The sequence below is a fragment of the Heloderma suspectum genome, chromosome 5 (genome assembly GCF_057233095.1).
Source record: "Heloderma suspectum isolate Gila_16-S chromosome 5, 16-S_ref, whole genome shotgun sequence".
NCBI classification, from domain to species: domain Eukaryota; kingdom Metazoa; phylum Chordata; class Lepidosauria; order Squamata; family Helodermatidae; genus Heloderma; species Heloderma suspectum.
The window spans coordinates 188,199,531-188,224,094 of NC_139462.1; the positions used below are offsets into that span (position 1 = coordinate 188,199,531).

Genomic DNA, 24,564 nt, shown 5'->3' on the forward strand with positions numbered 1-24,564 from the left:
AGTAATAAAATACAATAAATGCATTTCTGGGGAAGTTGGCGGTGGGGCAGGGGGAGACTTCCCCAGTTTTTGACACACAAAATATTCTGCTTTGAAGGCTTGAAAAATGCAATATTCTTTGAACAAAAAGGATTACCTTGAGGAAGACATGTGGACAATGTACAACAAAGGAAACTAATCACGCAAAAAACAGATAGCAGTTAAAGATCTTGAGTTGAGCGTGGGGGGCAGGATGGGACACATACAAAATTTTAAATACTAGTGGTGAAAACCTGTAATATTTAAAACTATGTGTGAGTAGTACACAATGCAGACCATTAACTACAAAAAAGGTGATACAACCCTCTCAGAAAGTCATAGGTATTATTAAAACATACTTGAGAATCGGAATAAGTTTATATAGAAAGAAAGATCAGATTGCCTTCCCATCTTAACTTTCATTCCCCAAAGAAACATGTGGATGCTGAATGTGCATTCCTAAGCAGAATTGTATACTGTTACAGGAGCTATAAATAAGATTGGTACCACTGAACTTTGCAATGTATTTTAATAGTTATGTAACAGATACTGCAGTCATCTCTCATTAAAAAAAAATTAAGGTGTTTTTTTTTCCAGAGGACAAGGATTCTGAATTCTGTTTTTTCTTTTGTGTCTGCCAATTGCTTACCTGTTCAACACACCATGCCAAGTTTGAAGGAAAATGTGTTCAAAGGGCAACAGATTCAGAGATAAATCAATCCAATAGTTAAATCAGCATGAAGAGCACACTGAACCCTCAAGTGCACAAGGGTCTTTTCCTATTTCATGTTGTCTCCTTCAAAATGTGCTACTGACAAACTTTATAGTGAAGCACAGTATGAGAATATGGAGTACGGCTGGAACAGTTCTTAAGCACTGAATATTACAAGCAAATATAAATTTCTTATGGTAGATGGGTAAGTTCCTGTCACCGCATCTATTTAGTGATAAGGCAGCTGTTTGTTTCCCAAAGAAAGGAGACCCTTGCTACATGGATCATTTTCATAGTGACAAGCTTGACAAGTTTGACATTTGCTTTATGAAATATTTTGAACCAGCCATCAAGAAAATGCACCCCCTGGGGCCACTGGGAAACTGATAATCTTACCTTCAGCGTGCATCTCCATTATTTCCCACGGTCAAAACCCAACCAATTTCCTAACAACGGCTCTTTTCAGATCAGATGTTTTTTAAAGCTGAGACTATGTGCAAAATAACCTTTTAATGTAAGAAAGAATCGTCCTAAATTAATGGATTACAGCCACGCACACACCCATTTTGCTCAAGCACAGCTAGCCTAAACCAAGGGAAAAGAAAGCGAAAGGAAGCATCAAAATGATGTAGTGCTGACAGAGTACTCTAGATGGCAATGCAAGGCCGCATTAAGTTATTAGCATTACTATTTTAAAAGCAACAAAGAACCTTTTAGGGGTTATAAACACCTGCATGTTTATCTCAAAACAAACTCCTTTAATTTGTACTGATATGAAAACTTCAAGGATTAAAAAAATGGGTCTGCCAGATTCTGTATTTTCCATTTAGTTGCTTCTAATTCTGATAAAAGGGATATGCATACCATTGCAGACTCCTCAAAGCCAAATTTCATTTACTGCTCACTACAGTGGTAGGATTTTATGCCAACTCTCAAAGTCCCCATCTGTTTCTCCTCCTCCTTAGCTTAGGAGGAAGCCTCTCCACAGAGCGGCCCTTTTGGCTGGCACTGCAGTGGTGATTTGCAGCTGGCCAGGTGGTGCTTGGAACCAAGCACAAGTTCTGCCTTCAGAGCACAGCCAATTCTGCTCTACAGAAAGAAATAAGACTCTTTTTTTTTAAGTGTTTTGAAAAAAGAAGTGTTTGCTCACTTTTGAAGCCATTTCATAGGAATATCTGGAAAGATGTTACAGCAGGAATGGAAGGTTTCTTGAAGTCCCTTCCAGCTTAACCCTCATGCACTGGGACAGGAGAAGGGATAAGGCACAGCATGCCAGAAGTATCACAGTGTAGGCTAACGAATAAAGCTATTTAATTTAAGCCATATCCAGATGGAACAATGTATTATCAACACCTAAACAGTCTTACGGACCCATGAAACATGGATTAAATAGAAAATAACGTAAGCATTGTCCTCCATGTACATAAGGGTTATGATAATTTTTACTGAAACCAAAATCCTTCTTTTACTGCCAAATGCATTCTTTCAACATTGTATGCATCCTTACAGATTTTCCTTGGCACACACAGAGATTATGTTCTTAAAACAAAAAGTATTACATCCTTCTTCTGAAGAGCTCAAAGTGGCATACATGGCCCCACCATTTTTATCTGTACAACCATTCTGTTAGGTTAGTCTGAGAGATGGCTACTGGCCCAAGGTTACCCAGTAAAAGTATGGCTGAGTATTGGAGCCTTGGTCTCCCAAATCTTAGTCGAACACTCTAACCATCACACCATAGTGTTACTGCACTCAACAATATCAATGTATAATAGATGTTAAATACTATTCATCACAGTAATGGCTTTCATTGCTTGAACAGTAACAATATTAAATAACATTCACCAACAATACATGTTCCTAATCCAAACATTACTATATATTTCCAAGGTTAACAGACAGACACTATGAGGACAGTCCATCAGGAAATTCTCCTGTGCAGTCTTGATGGAACATAAGAAGAGCCCTGCTGGATCAGACCAAAGGTCCATCTAGTCCAGCGTTCTGTTCACACAGTGGCCAACCAGCTGTTGACTGGGAAAAAAATACAGTAGTAAACAGTTCAAACTGCGTGAGTTTTATCCTGTTAAAATAATGAGGGAGAAAGACAACCAGATCTGCTTGGGTCTGGGAACATCTGATTCCAGGCCAGACAAACTATTCAGGCCTGAGGGCCAGATCTGTTGATAATCTGGGGACCGCACACATGTGCATGCGCACACATATACAAAGACACGCGCATGCACACAAGCACCAATGATCCTCATACAGATTGCTCTTTCATTGTTGTTACCAACAGCAGGGAAAGAGCAATCTGTATAAGGATCTCCGGGGGAAGATGTAAAGCAGGAGTGCGGGACACTTTTATGGGATTGCCCCCATCAGCCCCCCAAAGGGCTGGATGATTTCAAGTGCATGTGGCCCCATCCTTTGACATCTCCCCCCCCATTTCTCTCTTTTTTCCTTCCATGCTGTACAGAGGCATGGAACTGCGTGCCTCATTTCCAGCACGCACTTGGATGGCATCAGGAGCAGCCACTTCTTCCAGCGCTGGTGGAGTCCCTGACTTCATGCAGCTTCCGGTGCCTCCCAGGATGCTGGGCGGTGCACGAACCTACTTAGCTCATTCTGGGGAGTGTGGTTGCTCTTCCCAGCATGGGCCAAATCCCACCACCCCACATATCTCACTGTTATCTCAGATTGGAGGTAATAGCAGGAGGGTGAAGATGCAGGGTGGCTTGACTTGGCACACTGAGAAAAGCAGCTGCTCTTCCCAGCATGGGCGAGATCTGCTGCCCTACATCCCTCCTATTATCTCCAAACTCAGATCAGAGGTGACAGAGAGGGATGTTCTTTGAGGGGATTCCTCCAGGAGGAAGGGCTTAGACCGTAATCCCTGCCCCCTGGAGGAACCCCAAGAGGCTCTTCAGGCCAGATTGGGGTGCTCTGCAGGCTGGATCCGGCCCATGGGATCTCTGTGGGAGAGGATCCCTGTGGGGAGAGGAAGGAGAAAATTCAATGGGAGGGTCAGGACACCCTTGGGAGGCAAAAGCCTTCAGGGGCTACATATACCTCCTAGACTGCAAGCTGTGTACCCTTGACCTAACTGATCCTTTTGGCCCTGGAGATTTGTGAGGCCTACTCTGTTGGCTTGTTCTTCTGCACATTATGTTCAGAGACAAGTATGACACTGAACAACAATTGCTAGAGGAAGACAACAACAGAGGAGAGCTTTTGCCTTCATGCTCTGCTTGTGAACTTTCTGGAAGCATTAGAGGAGGGACCATATCTCAATCATAGAACATATGCTTTGGATGCAGAAGGTCCCGGGTTCAATACTCTCCAGTTAAAAGGACTAGGTAGCAGGTCATTGGGAACACCTTTAGCCTGACACCCTGTAGAACTGCTTCCAGTCAGAGAAGGCAATATTAGGATCAACTGACAAATATGAACTGGTATGATCTAGTATAAAGCAGCTTCCTACATTCCTATGTTTGGTCACTGTAGGAAACAGGATGCTGGACTAGATCGAACTTGGGTCTGATCCAACAGGGCTTTTATATTGTTTTAATGATCTGAATATGCTGGACCTGTCTGACTATGGCAGTGAGCACAATCTGGACATCAGGATCTGGGACCTGTGCAGCCTAGATCACCACCATTTAGGAAAAAGGATACAGGAATGAACAAAAAACACTTGATGTCTTTTTCAGCACCAAGAGAAACCATTTTTATTTGCCCATGCTTTTTACACTTTTGAAAAAAGACATGGAGTCTTTGTTCTGTTTATGCTTGGTTTAAAACAGGGGTGGGGAACCTCCAGCCCATGGGTGACAGGCAAGTCCTTTTGCCCTCAGCTTACCATCATGATTGGGATGATGAACGGAGGGCGAAGCCAGGGTGCAACCTGGCTGGTGCCTGAAGGAGTTGAGTGCCGCTGGGAGGAGTTGATCCTCCCAGTGCTGGCTGAGTGCCGCTCTCTGCACAGGGAAAAGCCAAATGGGCTAGATGATTTTGCCCCCTGCTTGCTGTGGGACTTTGGGGAGGTGCCGCTCCATGATGCAATCCAGCCCTTTGGATTCATCCCAGGTGGCAATTTGGCTCCTGGGGCCAATCCTGTTCTCCACCGCTGGTATAAAATCTTGTAATAACAAATAAAATATAAAAGGTGTCTTGTGTTGCAGCTATTCAGACAACTGGGAGCTCTGGGACTGTGACCTGGTCCTTTCTTCATGAAGGCAACTTACTGGATATACAACTTCTGGATGGGTATCTATGGGATCTGCTGTATATGAGCCCCCCTTTCTTCCGCTACAGACTAAAGCTTTTTCTCCTATGATGTATCAGGATGAGAACCTGAGCCTTCTTGAGCTTTCTAGCCATCCTTTGTTCACCAAAGACAGGAAAATGGGATGGATGGTGAGACATTACAGGTCTGTGAGAAAGAAGGAAGATACCATCTTGACTGAGGTGGGGCCCACTAACCCTGCATTGAAGTCTTCCATGTAACAGTAAACACGCGTGGGTCTCTACTCTCATTCCCCTGGCTGATGGTGAAGAGAGGACATCATTTCTTTGTGGTGCTTCCTACTCTGCTGCAGCTGTTTCCATCATTTTAGGATAATTTCCCCCTCTGGTGGCTGATGCTTGGATTCCTTCATGCTATATTTGCTTCCCCCATCTTGTGCATGGGTGGAGGAAAGCGAAAAAGTCCTGCTGCTGCCACAGCCACTTTCTAAAGAGAAAAAAAGAACTGTCCCTCCTCCCCTGCTTGAAGTTGGGAGCCTAAGATAGACACTGCCTCAGAATACAGAATTGAACTAAGCATCTTATCCATAAGACTTCAGTCAGAATGTCAATGCTGGCTCCAGGTTTGAGGGGACATTAAGCAAATTGCCCTCTGGTGGGCTCCTTCCTTTGTCAGTGGGCAGTGAGAGAAGTGGGCAGCGCTTTGAGTTTCCTCTAATGCCCTGGAACAACACTTTATCAGGTGGATTGTGAGAAATTAAAATAGTAGCTTGCATACCCAGACATTACGGCAGGTGTCAGTCCCAGTGGTCCCTGTTTGGGCGCTGGGTAATGATGCCAGGCCAGCAGACTGCCTTGATGAGACTGTGCCCTAATCTTCAAGGAGAGAGAAATTCTCAAGTTTAGGAATCCTCAAGTGTAACTGTCCTGGAATGCTAGACTTCAGCTACTCTACGTCAGCTATATCACAACCACATTTAAATATTTGATGCATGCATTTTATTAAATGTGGCCAGAGATTCTATACACGTTCAACACTTAAAAAAGCATCCTACAGCACCACAGTGAAACTTTCATTTAAAACTATAAAAGATACCAGCGCTGCACAGCAAGGATAAATTCATTTCAATTACTGAAATTGTTGGTCATACTTGGGGTGGGAGTGGGGACATTTTAGGAAAATATGCACAATGCATGCTTCTGACAAAAATTAATTAGAATTTTAATGTTTTACAATTCCACCATAATTCTTGAAATGGTGCATTTATTTCATAGCAATAAACACTCAGATCATTAAGTAAAGTTCAAAATCTGTGTTATGTGCTACATTTAGCAACCTTTGGCCGCCTTCTTCTGTCTTTCTTGATTCGGTTTTCCAATGCATTGGATAAGCAATTGAGGAACATAATTAAATTTCCTGATGTTGCATATTTGGGATACTTATTCCATTTAGTAGAAAGGGTGATTAATTTACAATTCTACCCTGAATTCCCACTTTGGTGAGCAATGATAGATACCGAAATGATCTTACAGGAAATGCTTCATTAAATTTACTGTAAAAAGAAATGAAGGGGTTTTTTTGGTACCAGGAAAAATTCATATTTAATTAGATAAAGGTTAAAGCTGTACAATAAATTTAGAGCAACTAAGGGATTCTTAGAAAATCCATGAATCTGAAAGCATGTGAACTAATCACAAGATACTATACCACTGCTCAGACTGTGGTACTATATAGACTCAAATATACTCCTTTATTAACAGACAAAAATCAAAATATTCAGAAATATATTTAAAAATATAGTCCAACAATTTAAAGGACAGATAACAGTTGAAAGAGCATCACAACAGTATAAAGTTTGAACACTGAAGTACATTGGAAACTCCAACCCTCTGTCAAGTTATTCCTCACCTCAAAAGGCCCACCCAAATATATAGATCTTCAACACTTCTAAAACATAAAACAAGAAAGAACAAGCACAAATATTTTGAGAAATAATTGTCTTTCCTCACAAACAACAGTTTTTGTTAACTGATCCATCCCTGTTCATAAGGCTCTTGGGCCGCCATCACTGTGTTTTGAGTTTCCTCTATAATTGCTAACCATTCTAAGTTATTGTCATAAAGAGAAGGGATTTAGTTAGTTGTTGAAAGTGATGAAGGCTTTTGGAATAGGAGACCCCGGTTTGCATGCCATGCTGCAGTTCCCGGCTTGTTTAACCCAGGAATTGCTAGGGACTAGAGCACTGTCTTCCATGTGGTTGTCATTTCTGCTTTCAATTAATGTGACATGCCAGCCCAGAAACTCTGGGTTGTTTAGGGGTGAAACAACGCAGAATTAACCCAAAAACAAACCATGGGCAAGCAAACAAATATGAGAATGCTAATACATGTAACCTAGAGAAACCTCACAGTGTTTTTTCCTAATATGATACTCCCATTGCAGCTTCTTCAAAGAACTGATTTTTTTTTCCTTTTTCTGGTTATGCTTAGTTTTAAAAACCTCAAACCAATTTGGGTCTCTGCTGTGTGCAGTTCCTCTAGAACAGTGGTAGGGAACTTTCGGTCCTCAGATCTTGTTGGACTACAGCTCCCATCATTTTTGCCATTGGTAATGTAGGTGGGGCTGATGGGCATTGTAGTCCAATGTCTGGAGGGCCACAGGTTCCTTACCCCTGCTCTAGAAATCCTTTGTATATAAACTAGAGGTGGTTCTCTTTCCCTCCATTCTTTCCTTCTTCTTACGTGTCAGTAGAATACAGAAGTGAAATGTTGTTAAGCCCCAGAAGAATAAAAGCACGTATGTCAACTAAACAAACAGTAATCAGGAGAAGAACTGAGCTCTTGTGAGCATTCTATATCTAAAAATGATCTCTACAATATCAAACGTATTGTTTTTATGTCAACCGATAAATGAACAAGATAGGAAGTTGTGACTGCCGAATGAGAAGAAAAAGGGCAGGGATCGCACCTCTGTTACAGAGAAAATATTTCTCCTGTCTAATAAATATGCATTAACGTCACTTTGAAATTCACAAATAATGGCTGTCATTCCATTTTAAAATGACATGAACAATTCAGTTGGTCTTTATTCTTCTGAGTATGATGCAGTCAGAAACTTCAATAGAAATGAAGCTTTGTTATACATGGTACATACCAGGTGTATTTCATGTCAGTACTACTTGCTGAGTTAAAACCATGTAGGATAAATACCACATGTACTGTATACTGCAAAGAACACCAACAAAAACAACCCTTGGTGTTTTCCATCTCTTTTCTAGCCTCCATACAGACCCCCCCAGGGGAACCTGTCTGACACTTCATCTGTGACATAACTGTAAGGGTTCACTAAATTTCAGCCTTATCACTGTATTCAGAAGTATGTCAGAACAGGAAGCAGGCTCAATTTATTGACAAATTTCCCAAATGCAGTACTATGAAAGCCTGAGTTTTGTTTCAGTCTTACAATCAGAACAAAATTTCCATCTGTGTATGATTTTGTAGGTTGCTCTTATCCAATCTTGTGACAAACGCTCACTGTTTTTAAAGGACTTTTTCCAACAATGCAATTTAAATAGTTTGTGACCTGTTTTACACAATGAGCATGTAATGGTAAAAATAACTTACATTTCCTTTTAATCAATTAATTGCACAATTTGCATACTCTCTCCTTTCTCTCCCCCACCGTCCACTTCTGCCTCAATGCTGAGGCATTCAAGAAAACCTCACATTATGGAGATCAGAAGAAAAATAAGGTTGGGTCAAAAACTACGGGCAGAATCCAACAGGGTGCTTACACCCCCACCAATTCCTTTATGCCCTGCTGATTCTGTTGTGGAAGTGGGACCCAGTGCTTAAGCAAGGGAGATTTAGCGCTTCCTATGGGAAGCCCTGAAACAAGCGGAAACATTTGTTCCTGGAAGGAAGCAGGTCAGTGGAGCTCCCTTATGCAAGTTCTGCTGACCAGTTCAGCTTGCCCTGGGAGCACTAAATCGCCATTGTGCAAGCAGTAGAGGATGCTTGCACAATGGAACTGGAGGGATGCAAGAGAACTGGCGTGGGTCTAGGTGCCCTGTTGGATTTTGCCCTATCTCCACTGCCCAAGAGAACTCTCCAAAATTGAAGTTTGCCAGCAACTGGACATCAGTTCTAGTTTCTAGTACAAGCTAAGAATGCTTAGCTCTACTGCAAGCTCAACAATCTAACACTACAAAATAGATACAATCATAAGTACAAAATAAGCCTAGTTGACAGAGAGGGGAAAAAAGGGGCACTAGAAGGAAGATACAGGCACAGGGCCATCTCTAGACAGAAAAAAGCTTCCTGGGATTCTGGGTGCCTTCCCATATAAGGATCTACCATATATGTTCCAGACCCTTGCTCACCATGGCATGCTAGAAAGCTTCCCTGAGAGTAAATCTCTTTATGGAAAAGCCATTTGAATCCACTGTATTGAATTCAAGGTTCACCTCTGCATGTGGGAATATGAGAGAAACAAACTCCCTGCGTGTATTTTGGGGTATTTTTATTGCAGTTTATATACACATAAACATGCATGAAGTGATTAACCTTTGCAGGAAATACTCACTTGTACAAATACAATACCTAGCTTTGGAAAATTACAAGTGTTACATACCTCCCAAGTGTAACTTTCAGGAAAATCCATCCGAGTGCTATCTTTGATTTACCTGGAAGACAAGCCTCCTGTTGAAGTGTCAGAGGCAAAGAGCAGACACTGGTCTAGTCCAGACATTGGCTGTGATGCTGCAAGTGAGCACTGCCAAGTACAGCTAGTGCTTTCCCACTGTTAGCAATTCAATGGCTTGTGCATGCAGTTCTTGGCTTTTTATAGTAGCCAGGGAGTCCTGGCTACACATAATGTTCTCTGGCCTACAGCCACTACAATGAACATAGTTATTTATTGATGCTTCTGTACAGTTATGAGAAAACACATGCAGGCACATGCTAGATAGTTAACAGAATCAAATGATTTGGTGCTTGTGTGTGCAGTCTGAGGTAATTCAGTTATACAAAGTCTAAATAAGATCCAGAGCACAGTACAGGTTCCCTGTAATTAGAGTTATGTACTTCCATGAGAGAAGAAGCACATGATAATTTTTGCACAAGAATGTTTACTTTTCACAACAACTGTAGCAATGTTACACCAGTTATTTCAATTTTGTGAGTGCTTCCCAAGTATGTGAGTCCTATAGAAAATAAATTCAACTGAATATACTAGTTTTACTGGAAATTTACAAATACTGAAACCTGAAAGTCATGTTGTTAAGTTCTTAATAAGTTCTGGCTTATTTTAAATGTTTGTATCCCACTTTTCTACCCATACAATACGTATGAGGTGTCTTATTACAATAAAAGAATATAAAAAACATAACAAAACATAATGACAACACAAATGTTATCTGAAATAACACAGTTTTAACCTGCTGCATGAACCCCAGCAATTATCAGGTGGGTCTCTCTTGGAAAGGATTTCTACAATTTAGGCACTACCACTGAAGAGGTCTGCTTCATGTACCCATCCCACTGCATATCAGATGGTGGAAGGATACAGAGAAAAGCCTCAGAAGATGATTTAAAGGGATGGGTAGGTATGTATGAGAGAAGGCAGTCTTGTGATATCTTGCCTCATGCCATTAAGGTCAAAGCCAGCACTCTGAACTGCCCCTAGAAGCCATCTGGAAGCCAGTGAAGTTGACATGAAATCAAAGTAACAGGCCCCTTGAATTTGAAAGTCAGTGAAAATGAAATGCTGGGATGTAAATTATGAATTAGTTTGAACTATAAAGTCTGGAATGTAACTTATTTCTATAGTCTATAGTTACTATATTCATGCATTTTGCAAAGTTGTAATAGATAACTTTTGGTTCTATGTATAAGAAGCAATCATAAATTAAGAATTAAAAAAAGAATAGAAGTAATAGGTCTCACGTGAACTGTCCCAGTTAATATTCTTGCTGCCACATTCTGGACTTTGTGGTTTCTAACTTGTGGTTGCTTGACATATTATTAGTGTTATAATCCAAACCATTTATTCATAACGCACCCTAAACCTTTCATGCATTTATTTCTACTTGGTCTTACTCTTTTATGGGTTCCTTTCACTTTGCATATAAACATGCTGAAAGAGGATTTTAACAAATTAAAGGAAAGCACTTTATTGCAAATTAAAGAAATTGGAAGGAAAGAAAATGAAACTAAGTAAAAGATGGAATTTAGATAAGAAAGATGTTACTCTGCCTCATTTCTTAATACATTGTACTATACTGTAAAGATGTTTATTGGTCTGCTTAAACGCTGGCAGCTTTTGTGTTTCGCATATACATTTACAACTCATCTGGTATTATAAGGAAGCAAACAGTGTAGCTTCACCTGCTACTGTGGACTGCGATTAAATACTAAACAAACAAAGATAAAGGTTGTTACTGAACTGTATATGAACAAAACAGTAATACAAACATTTGATTAGTAAGTGCAATAGCAACTGCTGCAATTTGGCTCACAGTATATTTAGTTTTTAAATTGATAATTCTCCTCCCTGTTATAGATCTTAATAGGCTTTTACTATTCATATAATGAGAAGGTGGTGCCACGAAAGAGAGACATCGATTGCTTATGACTAAAGATTTGAAGTTTACACACTTTCAAGAGCCTAAACTACTTTGTATGAGATCTGTTAATGAAGAATTGTTTAAACTGTGTTTGCACTGTAGTAAGATTATAAGCTTTAACTGTCAGCAGGTAGCAATATTATTCAAATAAACTATTTTCAATGAAACAAAATTGATATAGGGATCTCAGGGTCAATTAAAATTATATTTGTAACATGGTACAGCCCTCTAATTTTACTGTATCACCAGATGTTTAAAATGGAAAGTTTGCTTGAAAGTGGCTCTGTGTGCTAGAATTGCACACATGTAAAGTTGACACGTGTAAAAGCAGGTGCATGTTCTCTGAGGTATAAGCTTTACACATGGGGGTGCTTTCAAAGAAGGGACTGCTCACTTAAAATCCCAGTTAAATTAGAAGACTGTACCACATCAGAAAATGATAATCTCAACTGGCTTTCAATCTTCCTTCCCAAAGGGCATTCTACTGATGTATTGTGCTCCTCAAAGAATAAATTACCAGCCTATTGAATTCACTATGTTTTTGGGTTCCCCCCACCCCAAAATTAGATACATTAATGAAAATATGTCTTTGCCATGATGTTATGGACTACACCCCCATTCATGCAATGGGCTGGTTCACACATCATACTAAACCATGGTGGGTTGTTATCATGGGCGGCTGCATGGCGGCCTAGTGTGATGTCGCAACCTGGAGCGGTTTTTCTGTCGTTTGCAACCCCCCCGCAACAACCCATAGGCCACCTTGAGAACCCATGGCTTGTATTAAGGTTGTTTAGGGTGGATTGTTGCAATGTCTCAAGCTGACAGGACCATTTTATCATGGATAGTTGGGAATGGCTAGAGAGCTGCCCAGCAAGAGTGCTGAAAACCGCTGCTGCTCCTCACAATCTTGTTAGTGCTACTGTCATTCTCCATCATCCCTTCTCAGCACCCTCTGCCTCAGGACGGATTTTTAAAATTTCCCCACAGAAATTTTGAAGAAAGGACATTGGAGAGTGTCCCAAACATGATTGGAAATTTTTATTTTATTTTCGGTCTTGCATAAGTGCGCAGGAGTGAATGTCCAATGCTAGAATTTTTGCATAATTTCCCCCTCCGTTTTACTGCTATGTCATGAAATCTACATATTTTTAGCAATCTGCCTCACTTGTCTGCCTTAAAATTTGTGTATCTTTACCTACTCAATCCGTGGTCTGCCTTGAAATCTGCATATGTTTAGTGATCCTGCTCACTGTGTATGTATATCTGACAGCTAACAATGGAGACCAGTGGAGGGAAGAGACAAGCATAAAAGGCAGGGGAGGGGAGCTGAAAGTGGCTGCAAGAGAGAAGGAACTTTAGGGAAGGCTGTTATTACTTCAGTAGAATGTGAAGCAGCCTTTTTTAAAAGGTGTTTGCTAGCAAGGGAAGCTCTGAAGCGGAGGATGAAATTGATAAGGACATTGACAAGAGGTCTTTTTTTTTTTTAAATGCAAACTTTCATAAGGGTTCAGCAAATTATTTCCTGTTTGTGACCTGATGTGGGGAGGGGAGGAGTTTTGCTTGGGAAGCACAGAAATGGAGGATGAAATTTACAAGGACATTGACAAGAGGGGGATATGGCTGTGTTGGCCACACTAGCAGACAGGCAGACATGAATTTTAAAGGTTTCTGAATATGTTCCTGCATTCATAACAGTTCAGAAACTTAAATTGCTTTGGCAATCTGATGCGGGGGGGGGGGGGAGTTTCCTTCGTCAGCCAGCAATCCCAGCGGACCTACTGTACAAAGCATGCTGACGAAGGGAACAAGGATCTCTGCTACAAAGGCCCGTGGGATATGTGCCGGCAGCGGGCGGGAAGACTGAGAGGGACTGAAGGAGAAACAAGCCTTGGCAAGCCACTGACCAGGCGATATTCTGTCGGGAGAAACGGACAAGCCACTCACCCACCGTCATTTATTCTTAGGGTGATGTGCAAACTCGCCCACTGACGGTGAATTCCTATTAGGGATGGCGGAGAACTTCTCCCCGAATCTTCAGGGGGCCGAGTGCCAACGCATTCGGCCCCCCGAAATCGGTGGTGAAATTCTCCGCCCCCCCGCCCCCCCTCCCGGGATGGGACTTACCTTTGGCGAATGTCCCTCCCGGCGGCGGGTCCTGGCAGCGGTTCGTCGGCCTTTCATCAGGGGCGGGGGCGACAGCCGGTCTTCCGACCGGATGCCGCCGCCATTACAAAGTGTAAAAAACCCCCCCAAACCCCGTGATAGGCTACGTAACGATTAACGTAGCCTATCACGGCTAGATTTTCAAAGTCAGCCGTGATAGGCTACGTAAATCCTTACGTAGCCTATCACGGGTTTGTTTGTTTTTTTACACTTTGTTTCGCAGCCAGGGAGACGGGGCACTTCTCCCCGGCCTGAATTTCGGCCGGGCAAGGCGGGAAGCCTCCCCCCTGGCCTGAATTTCGGCCGGGCGAGGCGGGACGGCTCCCCCCCCTCTCCTGAACTTCGGGGGGAGAAGCGAAGCACCTCCCTCCCACCGTGAAGCACCCCTGCGAAAAGGTAAGTGACTTTCGTACATCCCTAATTCCTATTGCTAGGTGATCCAACCTGTTGCACCACACAAACCACTAGCAATGGTAGTGAAAGGAGACTGTGCCAGCTGTACAGATATTCAAACTCAATAGAGCACCTACTGCACACAGGTTCTATTATTAGTATTACTTTAATTAGCGTACTCAAGTGTTGTGACTCAAATTCAAATATTTGCATACAAAAAGAAAATGGAACTACTGAAAACAAAAGGTCTCACACCTATTCATCCAAAACAAAAAGCTAGTATGTTACATGGCTGAATGTTCAAACAGGTGTAATAATTTTTGCTCAGCAAGGAAGGTTGTTTGACGACACCCTCACTCTTATATTGCCTTAAGATGTATTTATTCACATTTAAGCACACACTAACACAACCATCTTTTATCCTAAGGAGAAATAAAAAATGTGTGTTGAAAATTTAAGCTACTGACGATGCTCTATTAAGCAAGTTTCATTGCCTTATCATAGTAATTAATTCTTCTGCATCACATTAATAGTATTCTTATCATTACTGAATTGCTAATGCAATTTGAAAAATAGAAACTCCCACATGATCAGTTGCATTATTCTGGACACAGAACTTCATTTTCCAAGCTACAGTCAGACTGGTGTCATTGCATTTGGATCACTGCTGGTTTACTTGCATAGCGTACTGTAGGTGTACCATTATTTCAAACTGTTTATTTCTAAAAAAACCCCCAACCCAGATATATTGGGATAACTGGACCTAAAGAAAGTACATAGTATTTTTTCCAATTTTCTCAATACTACTTTCTCAAATAGATATTTTTGCCAACTAAAATACCACCTAATATTTTAGAACCTAAGTAAGATAATACTACTTTCTTAGGCAAATACAAATGGTGAGCAGACCAATAATGCTGATTAAGGGCACAACCCTATGCATGTTTAGACAGAAAAAAGTCCTACAACTCCTACCATTCCCCACCTGTGCTGGCTGGGGAATACTGGGAGGTGTAGGACTTTTTCTATCTAAACAAGCTATCAACATCTTATGAAAAGAGAGGATGAGGAAGGTAAAAAATCATGAACCTTAAAAGGGTAACCCAATTACTGCAGTCTTGTCATAGCCAGTGACTAGTGTAGTCCAGTGTGACCGTGGATTAATAACCATGCCATTAATGTGCCAACAAATTCTGGTTGGACAGCATCTGAACTTGGGATGCATGTAAGTAAGCTCTTTGGATGCAAGCCACTAAATATAAGGAAAACAGAATAAAATCTATAAATACAATCTATAAATGGGTATATATAATCAAATGTATAAAATCAGATAGTACCCTCTCACCCCCTTAAAATATATTCCCCAGTTACGTGAAATAAAATAATAATGATGATAAGGCAGCCTATGATGCTACTTAGAACAATAAGAGAACCAGCTTTAGAGCTTAATTGCCACTAAAGCCCACATTTCTGAGCATCAACATATTTCATTTTAAAATAGTACAATACACAAAAGATAAGCTGTATGCAATTAGAAGGACATTATACTTTCAATATGGCTAAGAAAAGGAATGCATGCTTCATGTATTTTGTTTTATTCTGTAAATTCAAATTCTTGCTGGAATTTGGTATATTATTTTAACAATGACTGGAAATCCCGATACAAATCCATTTTTAACTTTCATTTGTCCTTTCTTTTAAAGAAATGCACAAATACCTTCCTACTAAAACATATTCAGCAACAGTAGGGTTAAACTTGTCACAGACATTTTAATACTGAAGATTTCGTTTAATTTATGGCAGATATATTTTCAAGGAGGAAACTGCTGATGCTATCTTGGTTATAAGCTTGCCACCGAAGTGATTTAGATAGGGTTTTTTTTCTTTCCATGCAGTATCAGAATAAGGCCGTTCTTTGTGAGCAATGAATTATAGCTGACACTTCAAACCTATTTTGTCTGTATCTTCTACTTCAGAAAAATGAGAAAACATAAATATTTATTCTATATATAGAGAAGAGACACAAGTCTCTGATAAAAATGATTCATTACAGGATGATGAATAATTGTTACCTATGCCATTGTTGGAATAGCAAAGGGCATGAAACATTCGCCAATCCTTAATTGGAGGGTACCAAAGGTTATTGAGCAACAAAATGGCAATAATTTTATAATACTTGAATGATAAACGTTTTAACACAATGAAACTAAAAGAGAGAGCGAGAACAGGGGATAGAGTTATATAATGCACATGCTGAACCAGTGACATAAGGCACAACACAGTACAGAAAGGAAAGATACTAAGTTTGAAAAGACTCTGTGTACCATGTGTAGAAAAGCCAACATAAGCAAATCCTGATAACATTCTAAAATATATTGTCGGCATCATTTACATAATAGAATAAAAAATAAAGACCATCTAATTGATACTAATAGTTCACAAAGCATAAAGGAAGTAGAAAGCTAATATATCAACATGCTATCCCTCATTAAATGTTCTGAAAACCAACATAATTTTAGGATTTTTTTTATAACTGCAAGTCAAGTCATTAGTATTCACATGTTACAGATGGAAAACTTAGACTGAAAGACAGGCAATATGTCAAAATGGGTGCTTGTTCACCAGTTTACCTGACCAAATTTGCAACCCAACTGAGGTAGGTGGGAAAGGATGAAATGAAGATTGGGATCAAGCCCATTCTTCTCCAACCTGGTTGCTCATGTTTGCCAATGACAGCAACCATCCCCATAAGAATACAGGAAGAGTCCTGTTGGATGAGAATGACAGTTCACCTAGTTCATCATCCAGCTTCTCGCAATAGCCAACAAAATGCTACCAGGAAGCCCACGAGCAGGGCATGAAGGCAAAAGTTCTCTCCTGTCATTGCTTTTCAGCAACTGGAACTCAGGGGCATACTGTCTCTGAATGTGGAGGTAAAATATTGCCATCAGTATTAATAGCCATAGAAGTTATGTATTTTTTTTAGAATATTTAAATACCACTCCCCATTTAAAAATCGCAAAGCAGTTTACAACAAATTATAAAACAATGGATGCATGTGGCTGCCATTTTCAATATGCAACCCCCAAAAAGGGTGAATGGTAGTTGGCCCATGTCATGTGAACCTAGCAATCATGGGTTATTCAAGGATTAAACAACCCCCCTTGAGTAGTAGTAGGGTTACGCGGCAGTTGTTTAATCCTCGAATAACCCATGATGGCCGTATTCACATGGCATGGCATCACCGCCAATCACCATAATTTGGGGGTTGCATATTAAGAACGGCAGCTGAGCGTGCCCAGTGCACACCATGCTCAATGTGGGTTAAATAACCCATGATGACCCAGCTGTGTCGTGTGAGCCAGGTCAACACATCATTATAATAACACAGCAACGTTTAGATTAGTTGGGCAAAACCAAGGTAAACAAATATATGTTTAATAAACATTGAAAGGGAATGATCATTGGTGCCTGACGTATCACAGAAGGGAGGTCATTCCAGGATACACCTATGAATTGTCCAATCCACTTTTAAAGTCTTCTTCACTTCTTGTGGGAGCAAATTCTATAAATTAATTAAATAAACTTTTAAAAATTGTGTGAAAAAGCAATGTCTTTTGTCCCACCTGAATCTCCTGAAAATCAGTTTCACTGGATGACTGTGAGTTCGAGCATTATAAAGGCAAAAAACTTTTCTCTAACCACTTTGTCCTCCTCATGCATCGTTTTATAAACCTCTGTCCTATCTCCAGGTAGCTTGTTTTTGTGAAACAATAACAGACTCACAAGCAGCAGAGATAATGTTTTTTACGTTAGGAACCAGCTCGACATAGGAAAGCTACTAAACTTTGTGTTCTTGGGTGTGCCTGGAGGGGCTGGTCAGAATGGCATGTGGCAATGTGGAGCCTATCTATCTCCAGGTTTTAAAAAGCATCAGCTAACCCATCCATGGTGTACTGAAGGGCTGACTGAAATTGTTCTGGAACCCTAAAGAAAACTAGGATGGCTGGATTTTTATCCGAAGTTCTTCCATTATTAGACTAGATATGAGCTACTGCAAGGTAGAAGTTGCAATTTTAGCATAAACATTTTCAAGACATCTCTTTGTTTAATATTGGGGAGTTTGACAAATTGTGAAACAGAAAGAATAATCCAAAATTCTTAGCTTTTCACATTCTTAATGGACTAGCTGTTATACAATAGACGCTTGCGTCATCTAAATAGAATACATTATAAAATTCCATAAAATATTATTTCTAGCCTACGAATGCCAATTTCTATTTGCCTTTAATTTCTTCTCAATACTAAGTTCATCTGAGTGTGACAATTAATTAACTTAATTAAGCTAACAATTATGCTCTTTCATAGGTCAATATGTAGAGCTCCTCAGATTAATAGCACAGCTTGTAAAGTTAATCTTCTTGTATAATGCAAATGACACTGTCATGTATTAAATACCTTCTTGAATAGTAGAAGAAATGGGACTAAGTGTACTTTAAAGAAAGGCAGGGACTGTGAAAAGGTTAAATAAAGACAAATGCCCTGGATTTGTGATAATGTTTTAACTAAAGTAATTCATATTTACTTTAGCAGTCCTCGAATTCAGCTACCTCAGCTTAAACATACATAATCATAAATTAACTTGCAAGGCAATATTGTTTTTCTTATTTTCCCATATTTTTTTGCTATTAAATGGTTACTATAAAACAATTTTGACTTGCTTTTAATCATTTAAAAAGAAGAATACAACAGCAGTATGAATGGGACAAGATAAAAATTGATCCCCCCCCCCCAAAAAAAGAAGAGGTACATTTTAGACAAGACAAAACCAAACCAAACCTCCTCTCTCATTACTTGCAGTCAGAGAGGTAAGTTAAGAGCTGGAAGTCAAAAGGGCAGAAGGTCCTTCTACTGAGTGTGGCAGGTCCATTGTCCTTCATCTTTAGTCCTACCTAAATGGACAATCATGCCAAGAAAAGAGGATGCAGCATTGACAGAATCAGAATTGATGAAGGGAAACTACATTTAGTTATTTAAGATATTTATACCCGCTCTTCAAAGAAATATCTTCACAGAAACATTCCTAGAGTGACTGCGAAATGAATGTACATAGGAAAAAAACTTTAAACGTTTCCTTCCCTTTCATAGAACAGAGGATATTTATGCTAAAAAAGGGTTATTTTCTTAGTTACTAATTTAGTCTCCTAGCTATTTAAGTAGACTTCATACCATAGCTCTTGTTTACCATGCATTTTACAAGCCACAGTGTTTATTTTTATCAACCCAGCAGATAACAGATTTAGATAGATAGGCAATCATCATTCTTTTTATTGACCAAGAAAGCAGAAAACCAATAGGGCCTTCCTGCCAAATAAGATAGTCCACTAACCTCTAAACAGAGTATACTATGCAGTATCAAAGATGATCAGATAATGTAAGGCTGCAATTCTATACATATTTACCTAGGAGTAAGTGAACTCTCAGGTAAGTATGAATTCCACCTAAACTCAGTGCAACTTACTTCTGAGTAGTCATGCCCAGATTGTGCGGAATTTCCTCTTTTCAATCTGTTCTGTAATCTATATCATATATTTATCTGAAACATCAAAACTAGGTCTGGAATAACTTTTAGGGACTTTACTGTTGCTGTAGCTCATTAGAAGTTATGGAACATGGCTGTAGAAAAATATGAGGTATTGAATTAAATCTACAGAACATGTAGCTTCGCAGGAAAAAGCAGTGTTGCCATTTCCCTCAAGATCAGGTAAATTTAACAAAGAAACAATATTTGAGCTATACAGGCTGCAGTCTTTGAAAACTGATCGGCCTTGGCTTCAGTTGCTGTTTTATTACAAACATTACATAATTTTATTAATTGACTTGTGTCTTGTTTTTAATGAATGCAAGTGAGTAGAAGGCCACAGAAAAGTGGCATATGAACACATCACCATCACCATAATCATCATCAGCTTTCCCTAGCTATTGGTCCAGCATGGCTCTTCTGAAGTTCTGATGCTTAGGCATCATGTAATGATTATGAATATTCCAAATGCTAAAATATTGTTTAAAACATCAGCATACTCAACTAGGGACAGATATGGCTGTGTGCTGTTGAAAGGATTCAGCCAGAGAATGGAGTAAGAGTACTACTTAATTTCTGGTCAGAAATGCATGTGTGAATTCTGTATTTGAGACTGTGGTATATGAATGATGTTTGTGAGCAGTGTGTGTGTTGAGCGAGTGACAAAGTGTACAGACACCTAAAAATACATCTGCAAATTTACACACTTCCAATCATGTCTGTAGAATTGTTTCTAATGTCATATGTTCTAATATTATCACAACAGCTGTACACAATTTACATCTAGAATTTCACAGTGAAATCAAGTTTGGAACTGTAATTCTTTCTTGCTTCAAAGTTATTGGCAATCACCTCTCAAGAAATATAATTCTGGTGCCAGTCCTGGCACTGGAATTGTAAAACAGCATATTAATAATAATAATCAAACCAACAGAATATAGTATTAGACAACATTCCTATGCTCCCTAGGCAGCCTCTGGGGGACATAGGTTTGTTCACTTTCCTGGCTCTGAGGTCAGAAACAGGCCTCTGACCTCAGAGCCAGGAAACCACATTCCCCTCCCCCTCTCCCTTGTTGCCAGCATGAAGAGAACCTTGCAGGCTACCTCTCCAAACTTGGAAAACTGTCTGTGGAGACAGGAGAAAGGGGTGTTTCTGTGGGTGAGGAGGGGAGGAGACCGGGGTGGCAGCCATATGATATATCCTATGGCCACCCCAGCCTCCTTCCCTCCCCCTCCCTGAAGCCTCTGCTAGACAACCGAAATCACCTGTAAAAGTGGGAGGTATGGTTCACCTCCTGCTCTGCATAGGATACTCATAAGCCTCCAAGTTTGGAGGCTTATGAGTAGTCAGGGTGTATCACATAGGATTGCACCTAGTCAAATACATAAACCAGTATAAAAGTGTATTTAAAACAGCATGAAAGTATTGATTTATTGACTGATATCACCCTTCTGAAACCAACCCAGGCAGTTTATAAAAATTTCAGAACATAAAAACCATAATCAACTAAAAACCCAGTAAAACATTAAAAGGCCATAACCATAACAATTTAAAAACCAAGGTAAAAAGATAGCAGAGATTACAGTGAGAACGATGCATCATGGTGGTCAGAACACAACATACTCTGCTTTCAGAAGACATCCTTACCAGAGTAGGTATATGCAAAGTGATTTGGTACAGCTCCTCATTATCAAGGTTTAGATCAAGATTTTGAAGTTTACTTTTCTAGCCTTCCAGTGGAGAAACTGCAAGGGCATGGTGCAAGGATCAGTATCTGGGCTCTCTTGCGCGCGCTCTCCCTCTCTCTCTTTCTCTCTCTCTCTCTCTGTTTTTAAAATTTTCATTAATGAAAAGGAAAAGAATAGTAGAAAATCTACAGAACTTTTCTTTGTTTAAATCAAGAGAATGTCTACTGCAGATTGGAAGCAATTAAAGAATATCATACAACCCAGAGAGCAAGCAATGAAATGAGATATGAAATTCAGCATGATTCTTACTGGGTTAACTGTGATGACTTATGGTTAACATTCTCTTGGCCCCTTCAATATAGACTTTAAAGATGGCCTTAAAAACTTACCTTTTTACTGCTACATTTCATTTAGAAAACTGATGACCATGTGATCCAAAGCAGTTTCCCCATAGATGTATTTCCTGTGTCTACTCTATACTTACATGATCTGCCTAATGTACCACTGTTTTATTCATTTTGTGTATGTCACTATGTGAAGACTTGGCCATAAAAAACTTCTAATAAATAATGTCTTGGCCTTAGAAAAAGCTGTTTTGTAAATAATGGCTTGGCCATGTCTGGATGCATGTACACAATATTTACTGAAGCTCTTACAGCTTTCTGTTACCAACATATTACCAAGCTTGACCACCAGTTGAAGAGGTTGAATTATCCAGCTCAGATTGGAGAACAGAGTGCCCCCCCAAATACACAAGACATCCACCCATAAAACTCATTATAACTGTTGGTGAGGCCTAAATACAGGATTCCAATACTAGTCTTTAACCTTAAGGGAGCAATCCTATGGCCACTAGACACCGTCTAGAGGGCTATAGAATGTTTTGGTTTCTGAGAACCAAGGTCAGAGCCAGGGCTTCGACTCTGATTTCCAGAAACTGAGCTCCCTAACCCCTCATAGCTGGCGTAGTTCTCTCCATGCCAGCTATGTCTCCATGCTTGGAAACAGAGCACGGAGATGGTGAAAAGGAGGTGGTCCCGGGGCGGGGGAGGAGACCGTGGAAGCTGCATTACACAGCTTCCTATGCATCACATGGCCTCCCCCCCCTCCCACTCCAAAGCTCCCTGGAGCCAAAAATGCAAGGTAGCCAGAGAATGGAGGTGAGGATCGCCTCTGTGTTCCCGTCACTCTGCATTGGATAGTTATTAGCCTCCAAGTTTATCTCCAGGATTGCACCTTTACAGTAATTTTCTTTCAAAAGTACAATTATTTGACTAGGCATCATAAAGAACACAGTATATTGTTTTGAAAGCCTTTGTATGAGCACAACATGCTAATTTCCATTATCCCAATTATTTGCACGCTTCCCATCCTATTTATGGTTTCATTATTCATTACATAACCTGTTTGAACCATTTTAATTAATATCTCAGCTTCAAGCAGTAGCACAATGAATATTTGAGGCAACTCCAAGAAGAAAGTACAGGAAGAACTTCAGAACAACATTTGGCATACTAATGACTTCGCAATATTGAACAGGTAAAAATAAAAAACAAATCCCAAAATTGCTTGGTATCCTAGATTTTTAAAAGCTTATTCATGCAAGTTCTGTAGTACCAAAAAGGCAAAGAATAAAATGTGACAAGTGATAAATGAATTTAAATGTTAGTTGCCATATATGGACATACAGGTAAAATGATATTTTCTCACATTTGCAAGAATGCAATAAAAAGTTGTCCTTCTCTTTCAAAGGCTAATATAAAGATTAAATATCTCACAAGAAATTTGGCAGTTTCTATGGCTGAAACTCTGTGCAGAATTAGGTATACTTAACACCCCTGATTCCAATGGGCTGTGGCACGTTTCGCTCAATATAGGATTGGCTTTTAAGCTGCTTGCAGAATATTCGAAATTGTTATTATTATTTTATTTATATGCTCCCGTCCCATAACCATGCTCAAAGCATCTCACCGAAAGAGTAACAACAAATCTAAGTTAACTTAGGGCACAATCCAATGGCTGCTAGATGGTGTCTAGATGGCCACAGGATTTTTCAATTTCTGGGAACCAAACCTCACTCCCCACCCCCTGTAGGCGGCGTGGTTCATCTCCAGCTCTATGCTCGTAACAGCAGGGAGGATCAGGCGAAACTGGCGTTCCTGGGGGCAGTGAGGAGACCACAGAAGCGTCATTATGATGCTTCCTATGCTGAAATCAGCTGTCTAGCCGCAAATGCAGGGCAGCTGGAGCGCAGAGTAGAGGACCCCCTCTGTGCTCTGCCTGCCCTGGGGAAATATATTTCCCATTAAAAAGAGTAATACATTACTATTGTGAGGGGTCTGCAGTGCCACAAGCAGGAAATACCCTATAGATCAGACAGAGAGTTAGAAACTCATTTTTATCTTAAATTAGGCTTGATTTTTGCACAGTTCTAGTACTTTAAAATTACATGTAGAAAACCAAATGAACAGCATATGCATACCAGTGCTCTGCAATGTGGTCATTTTCTATGTCACATAGCAACTATGAAGAAATAGCATTTTGCATGTCAGCTACAGATTATGAAACAGTGTGTGTTCTGAAAAAACAAAACAAAAAATCTTTATGTCTGTATGCTTCACTAATAGACCCCTTTGCACTTTGAAGCAAAACACAGAAAGCTGCTTTCTACCTAGCTCAGGGGAGGGCAACCTTTTTGACCCACACCTGCTTATCCACTGCTCTGGATCTTGCCCAATGCCAGCCTGCACAGTTGTGACAAAGATGGAACAAGCAGTTAAATATTGTTATGAGGCAGACAATATCCACAATTCTCGAGGTCAATCAGGAATGCAAGTAAACTTCCTTCCCAGCTCCAACTGGTGGCTAGATGGGTTCATAGCAAGGTGTCTCATTAGTGCTGCAATACAGGGAGGGATGGGAGGGAAAGTGAAGATGAAACTGACTCAGTTGGCATGATCACTGCAGCCCGCTGTGGCTTGTTTAAACCACAGTGGGCTGTGGTGCAACCTGGGTGTTTTTTTGAAGGCTGCAGCTTCTTGTGTGGTCCAAACCTTGGAAGCAGGGGTTGTGCAAGGGTTAAACAATCTTCGCATAACCCTAGGACAGGCCATGGGTTATGTGAGGGTT

The 24,564-nt window shown here is 40.2% G+C and overlaps 1 protein-coding gene across 23 annotated transcripts in view; it reads right to left on the reverse strand.

Annotated features, from left to right (window-relative positions):
* PHF14 (PHD finger protein 14) overlaps positions 1–24,564 on the reverse strand; it is a 185,388-nt gene that overhangs the window by 17,926 nt on the left and 142,898 nt on the right. Inside the window, exon 22 of one of the 23 annotated variants that reach the window (XM_084858690.1) lies at positions 3,182–24,334. The exons of the other annotated variants lie outside the window; for them this stretch is intronic. Coding sequence (XP_084714816.1) covers positions 24,329–24,334 — 6 coding nt within the window. The 3' untranslated portion in view covers positions 3,182–24,328. Of the gene's footprint in view, positions 1–3,181; positions 24,335–24,564 lie in introns of those variants that run through there. 23 annotated transcript variants of the gene reach the window in all.